General features: G+C 41.5%; 2 protein-coding genes across 2 annotated transcripts; one reads left to right on the forward strand and one right to left on the reverse strand.

The window, feature by feature from the left end:
- The first annotated feature begins 1,147 nt into the window (after positions 1-1,147).
- On the forward strand, positions 1,148-10,928 carry LOC311139803 (RWD domain-containing protein 1-like). Its single transcript, XM_084174759.1, has 6 exons — positions 1,148-1,530; positions 2,017-2,082; positions 2,285-2,415; positions 4,359-4,641; positions 10,040-10,102; positions 10,249-10,928. The coding sequence occupies exons 1-6, from the start codon at positions 1,458-1,460 to the stop codon at positions 10,359-10,361; spliced, it is 729 nt and encodes a 242-aa protein (XP_084030885.1). The 5' UTR covers positions 1,148-1,457; the 3' UTR covers positions 10,362-10,928.
- A 922-nt stretch (positions 10,929-11,850) lies between these two features.
- On the reverse strand, positions 11,851-19,266 carry LOC311139802 (amine sulfotransferase-like). Its single transcript, XM_084174758.1, has 7 exons — positions 19,013-19,266; positions 17,668-17,829; positions 15,552-15,760; positions 15,033-15,159; positions 14,646-14,740; positions 14,339-14,519; positions 11,851-13,589 (listed from the first exon to the last, which is right to left on the reverse strand). Exons 1-7 carry the CDS (start codon positions 19,038-19,040, stop codon positions 13,456-13,458), a joined length of 936 nt encoding a protein of 311 aa, XP_084030884.1. The 5' UTR covers positions 19,041-19,266; the 3' UTR covers positions 11,851-13,455.
- Between the last annotated feature and the right edge of the window lie 839 nt (positions 19,267-20,105).

Here is a 20,105-nt window from a genome sequence, read left to right on the forward strand (position 1 = left end):
GTGAGTGCTACGGGTCGGTAGTCATTTAGGCAGGTTACCTTGGTGTTCCTGGGCACAGGAACTATGGTGGTCTGCTTGAACATGTTGGTATTACAGACTTGGTCAGGGACAGGTTGAAAATGTCAGTGAAGACACTTTCCAGTTGGCATCATCGATGCACTTATTGATGAAGCCAGTGACTGATGTGGTGTACTCCTCAATGCCATATGAAGAATCCCAGAACATATTCCAGTCTGTGCTAGCAAAGAAATCTGTAGTCCTTTGCGGAAGAGTTTTGAAACTGCCACACCCCCTTTCAATCAGCTATTGTTTTCTCGAAGGAGAAAAGCATGCAAACATTTAAAAAACGATATGCTACTTATCCTTTTATCTTTAAAATGGCTTGCACAGCTAGCTAAGGTAGGCATAGGCTACTTTGTAGCTAGTTAACATTACATTGAGAAGGTTTTTGGGAAAGCCTTTCCACCTTACCAGAAGACGGTTAAGCCTATCATTAGCATTGCTATATTTCTCCTGTTCCTTAATTGTTTGAAACCTGGACGTTTTACTTCATATTATGAATAAGACGCTCTGGATAAGAGCGTCTGCTAAATGACTATGTAACTATGTAAAATGTAACTATCTTTCATTGTCTAGCAGCCAAAGGCATTATCCTGGTCATATTAGCAACCAATCCCTTGATAGTTGCTGCATCTTTAGATCTCCCCTCTTTCTACATTTCTGGATATGGATATTTCCATCTCTGTCCATGAGCACATTTTAGAAAGGTGTTTTCTTGCAAATTGCATTTTGGAACATTTGCATGTAGGCTTACCGCTGTGTGCACATTGCTGCGCCTAAAATATGAAGACATAATAGTTTATCAACATTATAAGCTAAACATTCTGATCTGTTCCATCAGCTTTATTAATTGATACGGCGTATCCCTCCGTTACTTTGATACGCATGGTGGGGATTAAGAAGTGAGTATACCCAATGCCCACTGAAAAATAAGTGTGTATATGGTAATACAGCGTATACCCTCCACAACACCACTGCAGAGGATGGAGGAGAGAGGAAGCAGGATTTGAGGACCAATTGAGAAAAGGCCAATGACTGTACAGTATAAAGGAAAAGCCCAATGTCGATGGCCCTTTAAGAATTTACTAGACTAAAATAATCTATTGAAGAAAAGTATAAAACATTTCATACCCGATTCTGAACGAATAATACTGATGAGTAGATAACAAACTAAGATTTTTGACTGGAAAATGTATCCGTATCTAATACATATAATTGCATAATTAGTCATTCGATGAGTAAACTTTGTCACACCAACCTTCTGCGATTCAGAGTGAGAACTAAAAAGGATTGCCGATGTAGTCGATCAACAGTGGGGCCTTCTGCTTCGAGCACGCACACGTCTGCTCCCGGTTGGATAACTTTGCTAGCTCATTGATGGACCATAGTAGAAGAAAATGACAGATTACGCCGAAGAGCAGCGAAACGAGCTGGAAGCTATAGAGTCAATTTACCCGGACTCGTTTACAGGTGAGCTTTCTGCGAGTCTGTCTCGGTTGGTTTGCAAGCTGGAGAACGCTAGCTAGCTAGCCAGCTGGCTAAATCAGGTTAGCAGTGTGGTGCCAATTTAGCTAGCTAGCTAGCTAGCATGCCAACAACCCTCGAAACATCTAGGAGAAATTGTCTTAGCCAACTCCTTAACTATCATGTTTATAGTTATAGCTAGAAACGATCACATAATGAAACGCCCTCAATCACCACACACTCAAAGTTAGTGCCACTGCACTGTTTAGCTAGCTAAACAAACTCAACTGCACTGACAGTGCCACACAGCTGGGCCATTCAGGCTCTGCAGCAGGTGAGTTGATCATAAATAACATCTTCAACTTTTCAATAGCGCAAGTCTTTTAGAGCAACAGGATCCACTTTTTGTTCAAACTTTTACTTTTCATTCATTTGCATAACAATGATGTGACTGCTATGCTGACTTTCATATTTGTTTTGGCCCTCCTGTAGTGCTATCAGAGGTGCCCACCAGCTTCACCATCACTGTGACATCGGACGCAGGAGAAAACGATGAAAGTAAGCAGTAACCTAACCTATCACTATCTGGCCTGAGTCTTGTGTAGATCTGTTGGGCTACACTAGCCTGGTGACATATGACATAACTCGTCAGTCAAGTTGGCTAATTAAACCACTTACGGATCTGGGACCATGCTAGGGTTTTACTACATTATTGTTTGTTTATTTGTTAACCTAATGCCTCTGTTCTGTGTTACTGTAGCGGTTGAAGTGACACTACAGTTCACTTATGTGGAGAAGTATCCAGACGAGGTGCCGGTGTGGGAGATCTATTCCCAGGAGAACCTGGAGGATTCAGACGCAGAGGGCATCCTCACCTTACTGCGGCAGCAGGTGTGTTACACGCATGTGCACACACTCACTCATAGGGCTGTTACGGTGACCGTATTGACAATATTAGCCTATCACTTGTGAATGATATATTATCACTTGTGAATGATGCCCAGCTTAAGGCAAACAGCGCATGCTTTTTTGCGACTTTTTCAAATCATAGTCGCACACCTCATGTAGCCTAGCCCATAGGCCTATATGTTTTGATAAGGTTTGTATCACAACTAAAGTGGCCAAATAACTTCTTAAAATGAAGCACATTAATCCGCTTTACAATGGGTGTAGAGCCTAACTGGCATACATACGCAACGTGTGAGTTTCAAGTTTGGGGAAGATAATTTTCACCATAGAAATGCACATTTATAATAAAAGCATTACATGCATAATCGTATTTGTGGTCACTTTTGAGAGTGGTGTTTTCCTGCTAATAGAACATTCGCTCTTATAGCCTACTGCCGTGTGCGCATTGCTGCACTTATAATGTGAAGAAATAGCCTAATAGTTTATCAACATTTTAAGCTAAACGTTGTCATCTGTTGTGTCAGGCTCATTACTTAAAACAGGTTTTTTGATGCTAGTGGTTGTATTAATTTGGGATCTATTGCATCCCACAACTGTCCTGGACTATGTTTGGAATATTTATTTATTGCACAGAATAGAATAGGCCAACTTTTGAACTATGGGGGATAGTAGATTGACATAGGCTAGAGCTTTTGCTGTTCATTAGGCCTACTCATTTTGTTGGCTGACGAAAAGTAAATGTGGACAGTTCTTCCAATATCTTCAATATGCGCCTCGGAATTGGATAAGGACGCACGCAGTTGCGTCCCAGATGTGTCTGTCTTCACTTGTAGGCTGTGAGAAAGCCCTGATCACTTGACTGAGAGCCATGTGAGTTAGAGGTGCTGCGGTACGCAGTGGGGAGAAGGAAATCATTATTATATGCAGCCCAAGGGCATAACGGCCACTGTCCGCAAAAGGCATGGATTTTTTTAGGGGGATTATATCCACACAAAGGAGATGCAGCCAGGAAATTCGAGGCATTATCAAGTGCTTGTCAAATTGTGAAAGAGACTGATGAAGTGTGTACAGCCTGCGCAAAAAACAAAGCAGAGCTCATGCCTTTCATGCGACTTTTTTCAAATCATCATTAGTTGCATCATGCAACTTAAGAATGTATTAAAAATCTAAACATATAGCCCAACATTGGTATCACAACTAAAGTTACATAAATAACTCTAAATTAAGCATATTGGAGTACCTGTTTCTTTGTTAATCACTCAACACAGAATAGCCGCATGTGTACGCTCCCTCAAATCGTTTGGAGAAAATATCCTTTCTATTTTATTCAGCTATGTTCAATTGTATTCTTTATACTATAAAATAATATAAAATAATGCCACGGAATTCTAAACAAATCTTGTCTGCTAAATGAACTAGTGTAGCCCACAGCCATATGGCATAGCCAGATCAGGGCCTAACATGAGGACAATGCAGAGTATGCTATTCTGTTCTTCTGAAATAGACTACATTTTCTTCATGTCATGTTTCTTTAGACCTGTCTAAAATAAATAATGGATTTATTGTGATGGTGTAGGCTATATTACATGGATTTATTATACTTTTTTTAAATGTAGATGTTCCAAAGGTCTGCATCAGTGGCTTGTAGGCTATGTGTGGAAGACAGGAGATGCTAAATGTGTTTACGTTAATTAACAGTCAATTACCGTGCAAATAATTACAATCACCGGCTGACAGCCCTACTCACTCACTCACACCTCTCACTCACTCCCTCACTCACTGTCACGCACAGTCTGTCTGTTCCACCATCCTCGCCTTACTGCAGCTCTGTCTGTCTGTTTGTTTGTCCGTCTGTCTCTCTCGGCCTGTCTATTCAGCCTTACTCGGCAATGAGAGAGCTTACATCTGTGTTTTTATTTTTCTAGGCTGAGGAAAACCTTGGAATGGTGATGATATTCACCCTAGTTACAGCAGTTCAGGACAAACTGAACGAATTAGTCGACGAGATAAAAAACAGAAGAGAGGAAGAGAAGAGGCGAAAAGAGGAGGCGGCGGAGGAGGCTGAGAAGGTGCTCTTCCAAGGAACAGTGGTCACCATCGAGAACTTCCTGTCATGGAAAGCCAAGTTTGAGCTGGAGATGGCTGAGTTGAGGAGGAAACGGCAGAAAGAGGAGGAGCAGCAGCAGGCTGGAAAGATTAAACTCACAGGTATGTGTCTACCCCCCAAACCCCTCTACATCCCCAGCCTAGAGCTATCTGGATTAGGGTTGAATGGCGGGAACCCGGTTACTGAGATTTAACGCCCAAAGCCACTCCCTTTTCCCGGGATAAATAGCTGAGAGAAACCGGTAAATCATAATAAATTATTTATATGAACAGCTTGGCGTGAAATGGAACTGTTAAATTATATGCTATGTCTAAATCTGGCTTCTCTACAGCCTCTGCATGATGGGTGGGGACAGACAGCCCATCTCAGTATGGAGCGCAGTTCACAATGCATGTAGACCTATCATCTCATCATAGTAACTTTTTTTTCTTGTGACAGGTAGGCCTGCAATTGGTGCAGCATAGTCTATGCTACAGTAATATAAAGACTGAATGCGTGTCTAATTTACCCATCTCCATCTGGCTTTCGGGGGTCACCCTATTTTTTTATTTAAAGATAATTTTTTATTTCAGCTGCAGGTTTAAAAACAGCCTATCACTCCAATATCATTGCTTTAAATCAGTGCACGCTCAAGCACTCTCTCGCAGTCTTTCTCTCTCTCCATCAACTCCATTGAAATTGCATCCAAAATAGATCATCCTGTTCTAGATGTCCTAGCCTACCTCTTTCAGGTAATACATTCAATGCAGTATTAGCCTTATATTTAACTAATTAATGATGATTTATGCATAATAAGCTTCTAATTTATAGCCTCTGTCTCTTGCGCAATAAGCACGCACCGGTTTTTCGCTGGCCTCTCTCCTTAAAAAAACACTCCTTAGCTCTTGGGAGTCCCATGCAGGAAAAGCTAGACTAGAATAGCTTGCTGAACATTATTTGTTTAGCATTTCTTATACCAATAGACTATTCGAAGAGGGACGCAAGCTCTTGTTTGCTGAAAGTTGAATACAGCAGCCAATCGAACTCATGGGTAGTTTGAAAGAAGAGCGAATGTGCGATGGCAGTAGGCTATTGCAGTTATTTATTCAGACCCATAACCATTCAATCTTCGTGAAGAGAAGTGAAAGCCTTCGTGAAGAGAAGTGAAAGCATCTAATTCTAGTCCTATATTATTCAAAGATGTCATTAGAATGATGAAGATAAGGACAATGAAACTTTTCATTTAACTGTTGAAAGCGAGGAACGAATGAAGCAACAATAGAGGGAGAAAGAGGAGGTAGGCTAACATTTGTGGAAATATTATGAAAGGTATATATTTCATCAGCCTACTAATTATACAAACAGATCCTATTATATTTTAAAATTAAAATCAAATTCGCTAGCCTATGCTTGTAACTTTAGGCTGCATGTGCTGCACCAGAATTACATGTTCTCTCCCTACTTTATCATGGTTTGAATGATGTGCGTAATTCCAGTCCATATAATACATGTAAATACAATACAGTACAGTAATACAGTTCAGACTCAAAAATATTAGCCTACTGGAGCTCATTTCATTTATTAACCTAAGAAAGCATATAGCTAGCTACATCTATGAGCTTTTATGTTTTTCTGTTGTGCGTAATGTGCAGTAGCCTATATCATATACACTACCAGTCAAAAGTTAGGACACATACTCATCCAAGGGTTTTTCTTTATTTGTACTATTTTTTACATGTGGAATCATGTAGTAACCAAAAAAGTGTTAAACAAATCAAAATACAGTGGGGGAAAAAAGTATTTAGTCAGCCACCAATTGTGCAAGTTCTCCCACTTAAAAAGATGAGAGGCCTGTAATTTTCATCATAGTTACACGTCAACTATGACAGACAAAATGAGGGAAAAAAATCCAGAAAATCACATTGTAGGATTTTTAATGAATTTATTTGCAAATTATGGTGGAAAATAAGTATTTGGTCAATAACAAAAGTTTCTCAATACTTTGTTATATACCCTTTGTTGGCAATGACACAGGTCAAAGTTTTCTGTAAGTCTTCACAAGGTTTTCACACACTGTTGCTGGTATTTTGGCCCATTCCTCCATGCAGATCTCCTCTAGAGCAGTGATGTTTTGGGGCTGTCGCTGGGCAACACGGACTTTCAACTCCCTCCAAAGATTTTCTATGGGGTTGAGATCTGGAGACTGGCTAGGCCACTCCAGGACCTTGAAATGCTTCTTACGAAGCCACTCCTTCGTTGCCCGGGCGGTGTGTTTGGGATCATTGTCATGCTGAAAGACCCAGCCACGTTTCATCTTCAATGCCCTTGCTGATGGAAGAAGGTTGTCACTCAAAATCTCACGATACATGGCCCCATTCATTCTTTCCTTTACACGGATCAGTCGTCCTGGTCCCTTTGCAGAAAAACAGCCCCAAAGCATGATGTTTCCACCCCCATGCTTCACAGTAGGTATGGTGTTCTTTGGATGCAACTCAGCATTCTTTGTCCTCCAAACACGACGAGTTGAGTTTTTACCAAAAAGTTATATTTTGGTTTCATCTGACCATATGACATTCTCCCAATCCTCTTCTGGATCATCCAAATGCACTCTAGCAAACTTCAGATGGGCCTGGACATGTACTGGCTTAAGCAGGGGGACACATCTTGCACTGCAGGATTTGAGTCCCTGGCGGCGCAGTGTGTTACTGATGGTAGGCTTTGTTACTTTGGTCCCAGCTCTCTGCAGGTCATTCACTAGGTCCCCCCGTGTGGTTCTGGGATTTTTGCTCACCGTTCTTGTGATCATTTTGACCCCACGGGGTGAGATCTTGCGTGGAGCCCCAGATCGAGGGAGATTATCAGTGGTCTTGTATGTCTTCCATTTCCTAATAATTGCTCCCACAGTTGATTTTTTCAAACCAAGCTGCTTACCTATTGCAGATTCAGTCTTCCCAGCCTGGTGCAGGTCTACAATTTTGTTTCTGGTGTCCTTTGACAGCACTCTGGTCTTGGCCATAGTGGAGTTTGGAGTGTGACTGTTTGAGGTTGTGGACAGGTGTCTTTTATACTGATAACAAGTTCAAACAGGTGCCATTAATACAGGTAACGAGTGGAGGACAGAGGAGCCTCTTAAAGAAGAAGTTACAAGTCTGTGAGAGCCAGAAATCTTGCTTGTTTGTAGGTGACCAAATACTTATTTTCCACCATAATTTGCAAATAAATTCATTAAAAATCCTACAATGTGATTTTCTGGAAATTTTTTTCTCAATTTGTCTGTCATAGTTGACGTGTACCTATGATGAAAATTACAGGCCTCTCTCATCTTTTTAAGTGGGAGAACTTGCACAATTGGTGGCTGACTAAATACTTTTTTTCCCCACTGTATATTTGAGATTCTTCAAATAGCCACCCTTTGCCTTGATGACAGCTTTGCACACTCTTGGAATTCTCTCACCCAGCTTCATGAGGTAGTCACCTGGAATGCATTTCAATTAACAGGTGTGTCTTCTTAAAAGTTAATTTGTGGAATTTCTTTCCTTAATGCATTTGAGCCAATCAGTTGTGTTGTGACAAGGTAGGGGGGGTATACAGAAGATAGCCCTATTTGGTAAAAGACCAAGTCCATATTATGGCAAGAACAGCTCAAATAAGCAAAGAGAAACAACAGTCCATCATTACTTTAAGACATGAAGGTCAGTCAATCCGGAAAATTTCAAGAACTTTGAAAGTTTCTTCAAGTGCAGTCGCAAAAACCATCAAGTGCTATGATGAAACTGGCTCTCATGAGGACCGCCACAGGAATGGAAGACCCAGAGTTACCTCTGCTGCAGAGGATAAGTTCGTTAGAGCTACCAGCCTCAGACATTGCAGCCTAAATAAATGCTTCACAGAGTTCAAGTCACAGACACATCTCAACATCAACTGTTCAGAGGAGACTGCGTGAATCAGGCCTTCATGTTCGAATTGCTGCAAAGAAACCACTACTAAAGGACACCAATAAGAAGAAGAGACCTGCTTGGGCCAAGAAACACGAGCAATGGACATTAGACCGGTGGAAATGTGTCCTTTGGTCTTTGTGAGACGCGGTGTGGGTGAACGGATGATCTCCGCATGTGTAGTTCCCACTGTAAAGCATGGAGGAGATGGTGTTATGGTTTGGGGGTGCTTTACTGGTGACACTATCTGTGATTTATTTAGAATTCAAGGCACACTTACCCAACATGGCTACCACAGCATTCTGCAGCGATACGCCATCCCATCTGGTTTGGGCTTAGTGGGACTATCAATTGTTTTTCAACAGGACAATGACCCAACACACCTCCAGGCTGTGTAAGGGCTATTTTACCAAGAAGGAGAGTGATTGGAGTGCTGCATCAGATGACCTGGCCTCCACAATCCCCGACATCAACCCAATTGAGTTGGTTTGGGATGAGTTGGATGGCAGAGTGAAGGAAAAGCAGCCAACAAGTGCTCAGCATATGTGGGTACTCCTTCAAGACGGTTGGAAAAGCATTCCAGGTGAAGCTGGTTGAGAGAATGCCAAGTGTGCAAAGGGTAGCTATTTGAAGAATCTCAAATATAAAATATATTTTGATTTGTTTAACACTTTTGATTACTGCATAATTCCATATGTGTTATTTCATAGTTTTGATATCTTCACTATTATTCTACAATGTAGAAAATAGTAAAAATAAAGAAAAACACTAGAATGAGTAGGTGTGTCAACTTTTGACTGGTACTGTATGTATTGGATAACAGCACAATCATGTGGGTGTTTTTGGGCTTTGGCTCATCAGGCTCAGGTAGCATCAGGCTTGAATTTTCAATCAAAGCTCTAATAAAATCCAGACATATGCCTATTTATATGCTTTTTGATGCTATTGAATGGCACTTCTGGTTTTGGCTGGAAATACTGAGTTGTTACCGGGAGAAACGTGATTTATTTCTCGGGATGGAACATTTGTAAAATACCTGGAAAATATTAAACCCTAATCTGGATGCTACATCTCTGCCATCATGTGCAGTCAAAACATAAACCCAAGTGCTTCAAGTTTCTACATTTTATTTTATTTTATTTAACCAGGAGAAGTCCATTGAGTCTCTTTTGCCAGGGAGACCTGGCCAAGAAAGCGGCAGCAGTCAATACAACATTACAAAATGTAAAACAATCAACACGATCCGGCCTACAGGAAACATTTACACTCCTCCTGAACATAGTTAGAAAGTTACATGCCTCTAGTGCACAATAGGAAAAGGTAGTCTTGCCTAACTTGGTAACGGCCCTGGTGACTTGAAGTAGCAACCACCTTGAAGACCGTGTCTGGTAACTGCTAGTGGTGAAGGAGACCAGGGTTCCAAGGTAGAGGGGGAGTTTACCCAGAAGGGCTTTATATGAACACATACCAATGTAGCTGTCAGCGAATGTAAAGTGAGGTCCAGCCCACCATTTGATACAAGGTTCAATGGTTGGTGAGCGTCTTGGCATTTGTACATGATTAACACTTTTTTTTTCTCTACCAGGAAAAAAGCTATTTGAGACCGATCACAATCTTGACACATCAGATATACAGTTCCTGGAAGATTGTAAGTATAGTGGAGTGATACAACTGTAGTGTCTCTTTGTATGTGTGCATGTGTGCCTGAGTATGTCTGAGGTAAGAAGTATGGTGATTAGTGAGGGGATCTGTAAAAGGTTGTACAATGTAACTTTGCTCTTTCGTCCCGTTCAGCTGGAAACAGTGTTGAAGTGGACGAGTCCCTCTTCCAGGACCTCGAGGAACTCGACCTGGATGAAGATGACCCAGACTTTGACCCTCTGGCACTGGGCAGTGATGAGGACTGAACTAGGAAGAAGAGAGAGATGCCCTGGGCATGTTCCAGGCAGACCTGTGTTCAAATACTATTTGAAATCTTTAAAAATACTTTGAGCATTTGCTCTAGCCTGCCTGGAGTGCCAGATGGGTGGGGATTGCAGTTTTGTGACTTTTATTGGTTCCATTGTGCCTGGAAAGCTCAATCAAGCCCAGAAAAAGCATTTGAAATTATTTCAATAGTGTTTGAAACCAGGTCCAGTCCCATGTCATCTTTATTGCAGTCACGTTGTGCCGCACAGATTCAGATCCCTCAACGCCTGAAGAAGTATTTAGCATCTCAGGAACGAATTCTTCTGAGATGTGCAGCGCGACTGTAATATTTACGACTTGAACGCAACCGATACTAACAGGAGGGGATCATCACTGTATGACCAAGCTCAGAGAAGAAAGACAACCAATAACACCCACATTTATGTTCTGAACATGAACTCTAACTGAAGTTGGCTGTAAACACAGAATCACCTCTAAGGGCATTCATACACCCATGTCAATTAATTGATTTATACCCTGATGCCATTAAATGCACTATGCAGAAATCTCTCCGCCATTTCCTGTTTGCAAGAATTCTAGTTTGCTTAATTTCAGTTTGTGACAAAACAAGCAAGTATAGTGTAGAGAATCATTGTAACATCTAAACCGCTGTGAAATGTATTTTCCATAAACAAAAATATTGTATTTTCAGCTGTTTGAAGCTGGTGTACAAAACCGAAAGTAAAAGATGCTTAAACTGAACTTAAAAACAAGAAGCATAGAAATAGTGCACATAGAACAGATCTACTGCTTCTTAGACTTGCTTTCAATGAAAATGACAGATCTATAACTCACATTTCTATGTGAATGTTGTCGGGTCGGCCAAAAAGTTATGGCAATCCAATAGATATATGCTCACAATTCTGTGTGGAATTGACATGTGTTTAGTACTTTTCTTGGATGTAGGGGACTAAGGACTTTACATTATCTAGATGAGGTGATGGCGATCTGAATGTGAAAAATAGGGAATAAGTGCTTGCCGGCTTGGAATTCACAAGGCAGTTGTAGGAACCCTGACTGGCCCACAGAGGGCAGCAGCACATTTGTTATGGAACATAACCTTCAAAAGACACTGTTGGTTGAATTCACTGTTTCGTTATTCAATCACATACAGCTAAAATGAGTCAAGACAATTGCTTTTTTATATATTTCAATTCTTTAAACTTTATGAATACAACAATTTTTTATATACATTAAAAACCGAATGAAACCATGTGGGTACAGCACATGAGAAATTACTGTACACTTGTAAAAATGTTTTTCCCTCCTTCAAATAGAAAACTTATAATTTACATATTGTTTTATAAATACATTTTGGATTGATAGCTACTACACTGAACTAAAATATAAACGCGACATGGAACAATTTTAAAGACTTTACTGAGTTACAGTTCATATAAGGAAATCAGTCAATTGAAATAAATTCATTAGGCCCTAATCTATGGATTTCACATGATTGGGAATAGAGATATGCATCTGTTGGTCACAGATACCTTTTTCTTTTTTTAAAGGGTAGGGGCGTGGATCAGAAAACCAGTCAGTATCTGGTATGACCACCATTTGCCTCATGCAGAGCGACATCTCCTTCGCATAGAGTTGTTCAGGCTGTTGATTGTGGCCTTTGGAATGTTGTCCCACTCCTTTTCAATGACTGTGTGAAGTTGCTGGATATTGGCAGGAACTGGAACACGCTGTCATACACGTTGATCCAGAGCATCCCAAACATGCTCAGTGGGTGACATGTCTGGGAGTATGCAGGCCATGGAAGAACTGGGACATTTTCAGCTTCCAGGAATTCTGAACAGATCCTTGCAACATGGGGCTGTGCATTATCATGCTGAAACATGAGGTGATGGCAGTGGATGAATGGCACGACAATAGGCCTCAGGATCTCGTCATGGTATCTCTGCATTCAAATTGCCATCGATAATATGCAATTGTGTTGTCCGTAGTTTGTGCCGGCCCCTGAGATGGTTTGTGACAGTTTGTGCAGAAATTCTTCAGTTGTGCAAACCCACAGTTTTATCAGCTGTCCGGGTGGCTGGTCTCAGATGATCCCGCAGGTGAAGAAGCCGGATGTGGATGTCCTGGGCTGGTGTGGTTACACGTGGTCTGCGGTTGTGAGGTCAGTTGGACGTACTGCCAAATTCTCTAAAACGACGGAGGCGGTTTATGGTAGAGAAATTAACATTAAATTCTCTGGCAACAGCTCTGTTGGACATTCCTGTGGTCAGCATGCCAATTGCACGCTCCCTCAACTTGAGACAGGTGGATGGATTATCTTGGCAAAGGATAAATGCTCACTAACAGGTATGTAAACACATTTGTGCACAGAATTTGAGGAAAATAAGCTTTTTGTACATATGGAACATTTCTGAGATCTTTTATTTCAGCTCATGTAACAGTTTTGTTTAGTATAGCTTATAACTAGCTAATTAAGTACTCTAGGGTAACTTGTTACTCTAAGGTAGGTTTTGTTTCTGGATCAATAAGGGGCTTAGGTGGTGGGGTGGCAGGGGGCTGAATTTTAGAGAACATTTCAGAGGCCCTCATCTTTGCAGTTTTAAAGCAAATTTCCTGCGATTCTGCCATGGAGCCGAAAGAAACATTTTCAGTTTTAAAGCACATTTTCTGCAATTCTATGTATTTTGCCATGGTTAATGCTGTGTTCTTTTGCTCAAACATAAAATCTGTACTGCTAAATTAATTGTTTTGGGGATTTTTCAATTCTCCCCGACTGTCTAGCTTTTATTTTAGTGATTGTTAGTTCTCAAAGATTATATTATGTAAGGGATAAACGCCCACGTGCTGTACATTATAAACAAGTATTCAACAATAATGTGGTATAATAAAAAATATGCAGCTCCATTATCTTTTCTACATACTTTAGTCATTTAAGTTTACACTGAAAGCGTTTTTCCATCCCGAAAAAAAGTTATTTTTACATTGTTTGGACTTAGGTCACCCGATAAAATGCTTAGGGGGCCCGTCGAAGGATTTCAAAAATCCCTGCAAGACGTGAATATGATGTCATCACGTGGCGCTATTGACGTCATTGATGTCCCACGCAAAGGAGAGAGGTAGGTCCCTCATCTTCTCCTGGAAGACACTGTCAAATCTCTCGCTCTGTGCAACAGTGAAATGGTTCTTCCAGTCCCCAATGGTCCCTGTCAGAGTGTAGATGGAAATCAGTCAAGAATGTAAAAGAGTATTAAAGGGAAATTGCACCACTTTCCAACGTCATTTTCATCATCTCCAGCACAATACCAGTGTACATACAGTATGTGAAAAAGGCACATTTCTATGTTTAGTCTAAAAACCTCTAAAGTTAAGGTTCTACCCGATAACATAATCAAACACTGAGATTTGTGTGACGTGGGGAGTAAGAAAACACCCTCCCTCTGGCTAGAAACTTGTTGTAAATCACAGTTTTTCTTACTTTTAATCCTATCCTGTGATGTCACAGATTCTTTTTTTAGGACCTTATCTTTTTAACCACATAGAAATGCCCTGTTTTCACATATGTAGACACTGGTATGGTGCTAGAGATAATGAATATGAGGTTGAAAAGTGGCGTAATTGCCCTTTAAGATAAAACAATCAATTTAATTGTCCTTTAGGTTTGCACAAATTATAATCCAAATGGCTGTATATCCATCTGAACATTGGTTCCGTGTAAATGTTCCTGGGACAGTCAGGGGCTGTATATATGGGCTTGGTGTTACAAGTACAGTGCTGTAAGCCCTTTGTGATTGCCCTTGGCTTGATTGTGGCTGAAATAAGACGCAGCTTGTGCCATGGTCTCGCTGAATCACACACACAAAAATCCTCATACCAGAGTGTATTGATAAGGAGACAGGTGACCATTCTGTTATCAGGTTATATTATGTTGACTTACAAGGTGTGACATGCATACCTTTCCTCATAAACGTGCCCTTGTTGTGGTCAAGCAGGGAGTCGGGCACCGTCTTGTAGTTAGCCTGCAGGTTCTGTTTCATGGTTCTAAAGGTGCTGTGTTCCACCACACTGGCCATCTGCTCCTCTGTCAAATCCTTCCCTAGAAACCTGCACATCCTCTCCACCATGGAGCGCAGGTCCTGCAACACACACACCGTTCATGCTTTGAAACTCATGCAAACTCACAAGCCAACTCAAGAGTACAGCACAGGAAAGGGACAGGATGGACAAGTAGATGGACAGGTAGGTTTTGCCACTGTTGGTACCTTGATCATATCTTCATATGTGATGTACAGGAAGTTCATGTTGTGTCTATTAGCGTACCACGTCTTGATGTGCTCAAACCAACAGTTCCCATAAACTGCAACACACACAGCAAAGACTCAAATGGATACTTCACACACAGCCTACCACCATGATAGCACAGTTGAGCCTACGGATACTACAGACCAAAGTGTTTAGAAGACTTTCGACATCATTCATTTCAAAATAATCACAATTAACTGACTTAACTTATCATAGACCTGGTGTATACTGTAAGCGTAAAGCATTGTTGGCTAGTGCCAACTCCCCATAGAAAAAATACTCAGCCTTGCACATCATGTATGAAATGCATAGTCCTAAACAAGGCCAACGGCACATATTGTACTTACCTTTTCCTTCCATGAATTTCTCAAAGAAATCATTGAAGTCCTTCGGCGTCTCCAGCATGGCTGCATATTTGTGGAAGTGGTAATAGGACACGAGAACATCCTTAGGGTTTCTGGCCACATAGATCACCTTAGGGAAGCAAGGTCATACTGCATATCAATAGATTTATTATTTTTGATAGTCAATCAATATCAGTAGTAATACTTTAATGAAAGTAATGATGAATGGTGATAATAGACTTTGGGTAACACTTAAAGCCTGCAGGTATTATGCATTCTAATGCAGTTATAATGCATTGTAAGACTTATAATAAGCATGTATACGACCATTTAGAGTATTTTGATACATAGAGATATAACATATTAAAAGCCTTATTATAAGGCATTATAGAGGCTCATACATAAGTAATATAGCATTATGCCTGCAGGCTAACACCAATACCAAAGTACTAATTATGCTAAGTGCTAATACCACAGAATAATACCAAAGTGTTACCAAAATGATCCATGCATTCCACTGACCTTTCCCTTCTTCTGTCTGACGGCGAGCGGCATGAACTTGTACTGCAGGTGGGTGACCCGTAGCCTGGGGGATGGAGTGGCGTTAAACTCCTTCTCACCGCCAATCAGCTCGATCCATGGGACGCGCTGCGCGTTGAGATGCTCTGTGGTTGGAGTGACGTCACCTTTGGCTTCTATCAGAGTCAGAATCTGCTGCATCCAGATCGTCCCTGTCAATCATAGCAGAGCAGACACTACAGGTCACCCAGAGGTCATTTCAATTCAATTTAAGCTTTACTGTCCATGCAGGGACAATGTGGCATGTCGGTCCAACCATACAATGTACAATACCATATAGCTTGGCCCTTTCACCTCACTGCTCTACCTTTGATTTGATAACACCAACACACTGTTTAACTGACAATTCAGGGGTTTTGATGGGGAAAAAATGTAGTGAACTTTTGTTTCTCAGGGATTTACACTACATGACCAAAAATATGTGGACATCTCATTCCAAAATCATGGGCATTAATATGGAGTTGGTCCACCCTTTGCTACTATAACAGCCTCCACTCTTCTCCACTAGATGTTGGAACATTGCTGCAGGGACTTGCATCCATTCAGCCACAAGAGCCTTAGTGAGGTCGGGCACTGATGTTGGGCGATTAGGCCTGGCTCGCAGTCGGCGTTCCAATTCATCCCAAAGGTGTTCGTTGGGGTTGAGGTCAGGGCTCTGTGCAGGCCAGACAAGTTCTTCAACACCAATCTCGACAAACCATTTATGTATGGACCTCGCTTTGTGCACGGGGGCATTGTCATGCTGAAACAGGAAAGGGCCTTCTCCAAACTGTTGCCACAAAGTTGGAAGCACAGAATCGTCTAGAATGTCATTGTATGCTGTAGCATTAAGATTTCCCTTCACTGGAACTAAGGAGCCTGGCCCGAACCATGAAAAACAGCCTCAGAACATTATTCCTCCTCCACCAAACTACAGTTGGCACTATGCATTGGGGCAGGTAGCATTCTCCTGGCATCCGCCAAACCCAGATTCGTCCGTCGGACTGCCAGATGGTGAAGCGTGATTCATAACTCCAGAGAATGTGTTTCCACTAATCGAGAGTTCAATGGCGGCTAACTTTACACCACTCCAGCCGACACTTGGCATTGCGCATGGTGATCTTAGGCTTGTGTGCAACTGCTCAGCCATGGAAACCCATTTCATGAAGCTCCCGACGAACAGTTCTTGTGCTGACATTAATTCCAGAGGCAGTTTGGGACTCGGTAGTGAGTGTTGCAACCGAGGACAGACGATTTTTACGCGCTACACGCTTCAGCACTTGACGGTCCCGTTCTGTGTGCTTGTGTGGCCTACTACTTCACAGCTGAGCTGTTGTTGCTCCTAGATGTTTCCACTTCACAATAACAGCACTTACAATTGACCGGAGCAGCTCTACCAGGGCAGAAATTTGACTAACTTACTTGTTGGAAAGGTGGCATCCTATGACGGTGCCACGTTGAAAGTCACTGAGCTCTTCAGTAAGGCCATTCTACTGCCAATGTTTGTCTATGATGGTTGAATGGCTGTGTGCTCGATTTTATACACCTGTCAGCAACGGGTGTGGCTGAAATAGCCGAATCCACTAATTTGAAGGGGTGTCCACATACAAATATACTATATATACAAAGGTATGTGGACATTGTCCTGCCTACCCTCACTGTGCTACTCCTGCCCTGATACGGTGCTTATGGGACATGGTGTATGTTACACTTTAATCTAGCCTGGTTTAAACCATTGTTTTCAGCCAATGGGAGAATAACAGGGTATGCAGCATTCCACCTAATGTAAGGATGCGCAGGGAGATTACCGAAGATACCAGTTTTGTTGGCTTAAAACAACTAGGACATTTCTTTCACTTATCTGGGCTGCTGGACTGATACAGGTTGAGAACAGAGCCCACTAACAGATAAGCAAAGTAAACTCACTAAACGAGATCTACTCAGTTGAGCTGATAAACTGTGTAAGAGGACCTTATAGGAAGAGATGAATAGAGGTAAGTAGGGCATGCAGGCATGTTTTGAAAGCGGTAAACAAGTGGGTATTCTAGGTAAGTATATCCATGCTGTCTCCAGTGCTCACCTGACTTGGGATAAGTGACTGCGAATATGTCTGAGTCTCGGATTTCCCAGTTCTGGATCTGGTCGACCTCGTCGGGAGAGTGGACCCCATTGATCAGGTTGAAGTTCCGGTGAGGAACCAGGATATAGTCCAGAACCTGGGGATCAGTGGAATCCAGAGGATCTGAGAAGACAAGACATAGTCAAAGGCCCACTCATTCAAGCAATCTGGATCTATGTATGTAAGCATTAACACACAACAGGGAATAACCACACACCTCCAGCGGTGTGAGAAGGCACGAGGCCGAAGTCCCACTCATCTAGAGTTGACACTCTATATGAGCTTGATTAGACTAAAATCTGAAATAAACACCCAAAAAGCCCAGTAAATAAGGTTGTTGTTCCAAACAAATGTTTATATAGCTATCAGATCACAGGGAGCCAGGAGGAAGCCAAGCAGAAATGTTTAAAGGGGCAATCTGGGTAAACAGCTATGCGTTGGTGCTGGAGAAATGTAAACATAAACAGAGCCATGGATGCAAGGACTGACCATGAGTTCAAAATGATAGCTTTGAAACTATACAGGGTTTGTTTAAAGTAACATTATTTACAAACAAGCTTATATTTTGGGTTCTGATGGGGTAAGACAGTTGACCTAAGCTCATGAGGCATTTATAAGTTATATTCTTCATGAAGCAATGGCTACATGCCATTAACGCAAAAGTCCTAAAATGTATGTACCAATCCCAGATTGCCCCTTTAACAAAAGGAGCCATTGACTAACATTCAAGCACCTATAAACAAAGCCTGGGCACAAAAAAGTATTCCTATGAAGGAATAGCAAGTATTGCAGTAAAGATAAATGGTGGGTTTGCTGTGCAACAATTAATTTCTATCTGTAAATCTTAGAGGGGCAAAGAGAATGTTGTTCTGTTCACAGGCTGGTCTGAATCACAGGTGAAAAAAGTCGCCTAGTTTGTGTCCATCAAGCTCAAGCATTGTCCACCATTCATGGTCCTCTGTAATACTTTCAATCGCTTAAAAGGGTGAGACAGATCTTGCATGCAACAGTGCATAATATGTATGCCTGTGTACTCTAATGTACACTTCAGACATGCAAACATGTCTCACTGAGGTTCCAAATATGACAACAAAAAACAAAAATTGCGCACGTATGTATCACACAGAGACAACAACGTAATTACTTGTTTCTAACTATGCCACTCAGATTCTGGTATAACATTCAATTAACATGATAAAATAGCAATACAAGCGTAGGCACTGTTTTCTGCAATAAGCAATATAGCAATCGCTTTGAACTCCAACTATAACTCCACGCACTGCACAGAGCGCGCAGTATTCCCTACCTGTCATTGCACGGGTGGAAGTTGTCATCGTCTGCCAATGTCACAAAGTCCACAGTCGGTGTAGGCAACTTTGAAATCCCTGGGCCCTCTGGCTTCAGGGAGTTTCTTGCAGTCAATTCACAACTATCCTAAAAAAATAAAGGTTTATGATGGATAGCGGGCAGAGCGCAGTCAAATTCGCTCTGTGTGCAATGCGCACCCGAATATCACCTACTGTCCCAATAGAATATGCGCGGAAGACAAACACACATTTCCGCTGGGGGTTTTATTCATGTCGTGCCCGAGGAATACTGATGCCCTATACAATTTAAGCGCGTTCGCGCACGCAGTAGTAGGGACGGAATTTTTGTATCGGAGTCCCCAGGACCAGGCTAATGCGCGGGTGGAGTTCAGATTGATTTGCACTTTTTAAACACAGCGTTACATACTCCATGCAATGTGCCATATTTTACATCCCCTATGACCGACGAGAAACGGGAAAACGATTTTGATTAGGCTACAGAGGAAATCCGGTATTCTTAACTGGTTTGTTGAGAAAATTAATTGAGAAACCTTTTTGTGAGGCCAAATGTATTTTTGTTTTGTCAACATGTTGCGCACTCACTCACGCACACACACACACACACACACACACAAACACACAAACACACGCTTTCCACCCCGTCCCAGAGTGGTGTGGCGAAAAATAATTCTGGGGCAGTAGTCTTTCCTGTTCTGGTAACCTAACCAGGTAAAACTCAGGACCTTATACGGTGTGACGTGATTAATCTGTTGTAAAAATGTTTAATATGGGCTATGATGGGAGTTTTTCTAATCAGGTCACATGGTTTAAAAAAAACTCCTGTCATTTACATTTACATTTTAGTCATTTAGCAGACGCTCTTATCCAGAGCGACTTACAGTTAGTGAGTGCATACATTTTCTTATTAAAATAAGTTAATTATCCAAGTGTTATAAATACATAACACATGCATTATAAATATAATTGTCCTGGGGAGGTTGAAAACACTGTCAAACTGCAGCAACCTTGTACTTTACATATTAATTATATTTTAAAGAAGGACTAGGGGTTTTCCTATACACATACAGAGAA

Source organism: Coregonus lavaretus (genome assembly GCF_964263955.1).
Source record: "Coregonus lavaretus genome assembly, chromosome: 13".
Taxonomy (NCBI): Eukaryota; Metazoa; Chordata; class Actinopteri; order Salmoniformes; family Salmonidae; genus Coregonus; species Coregonus lavaretus.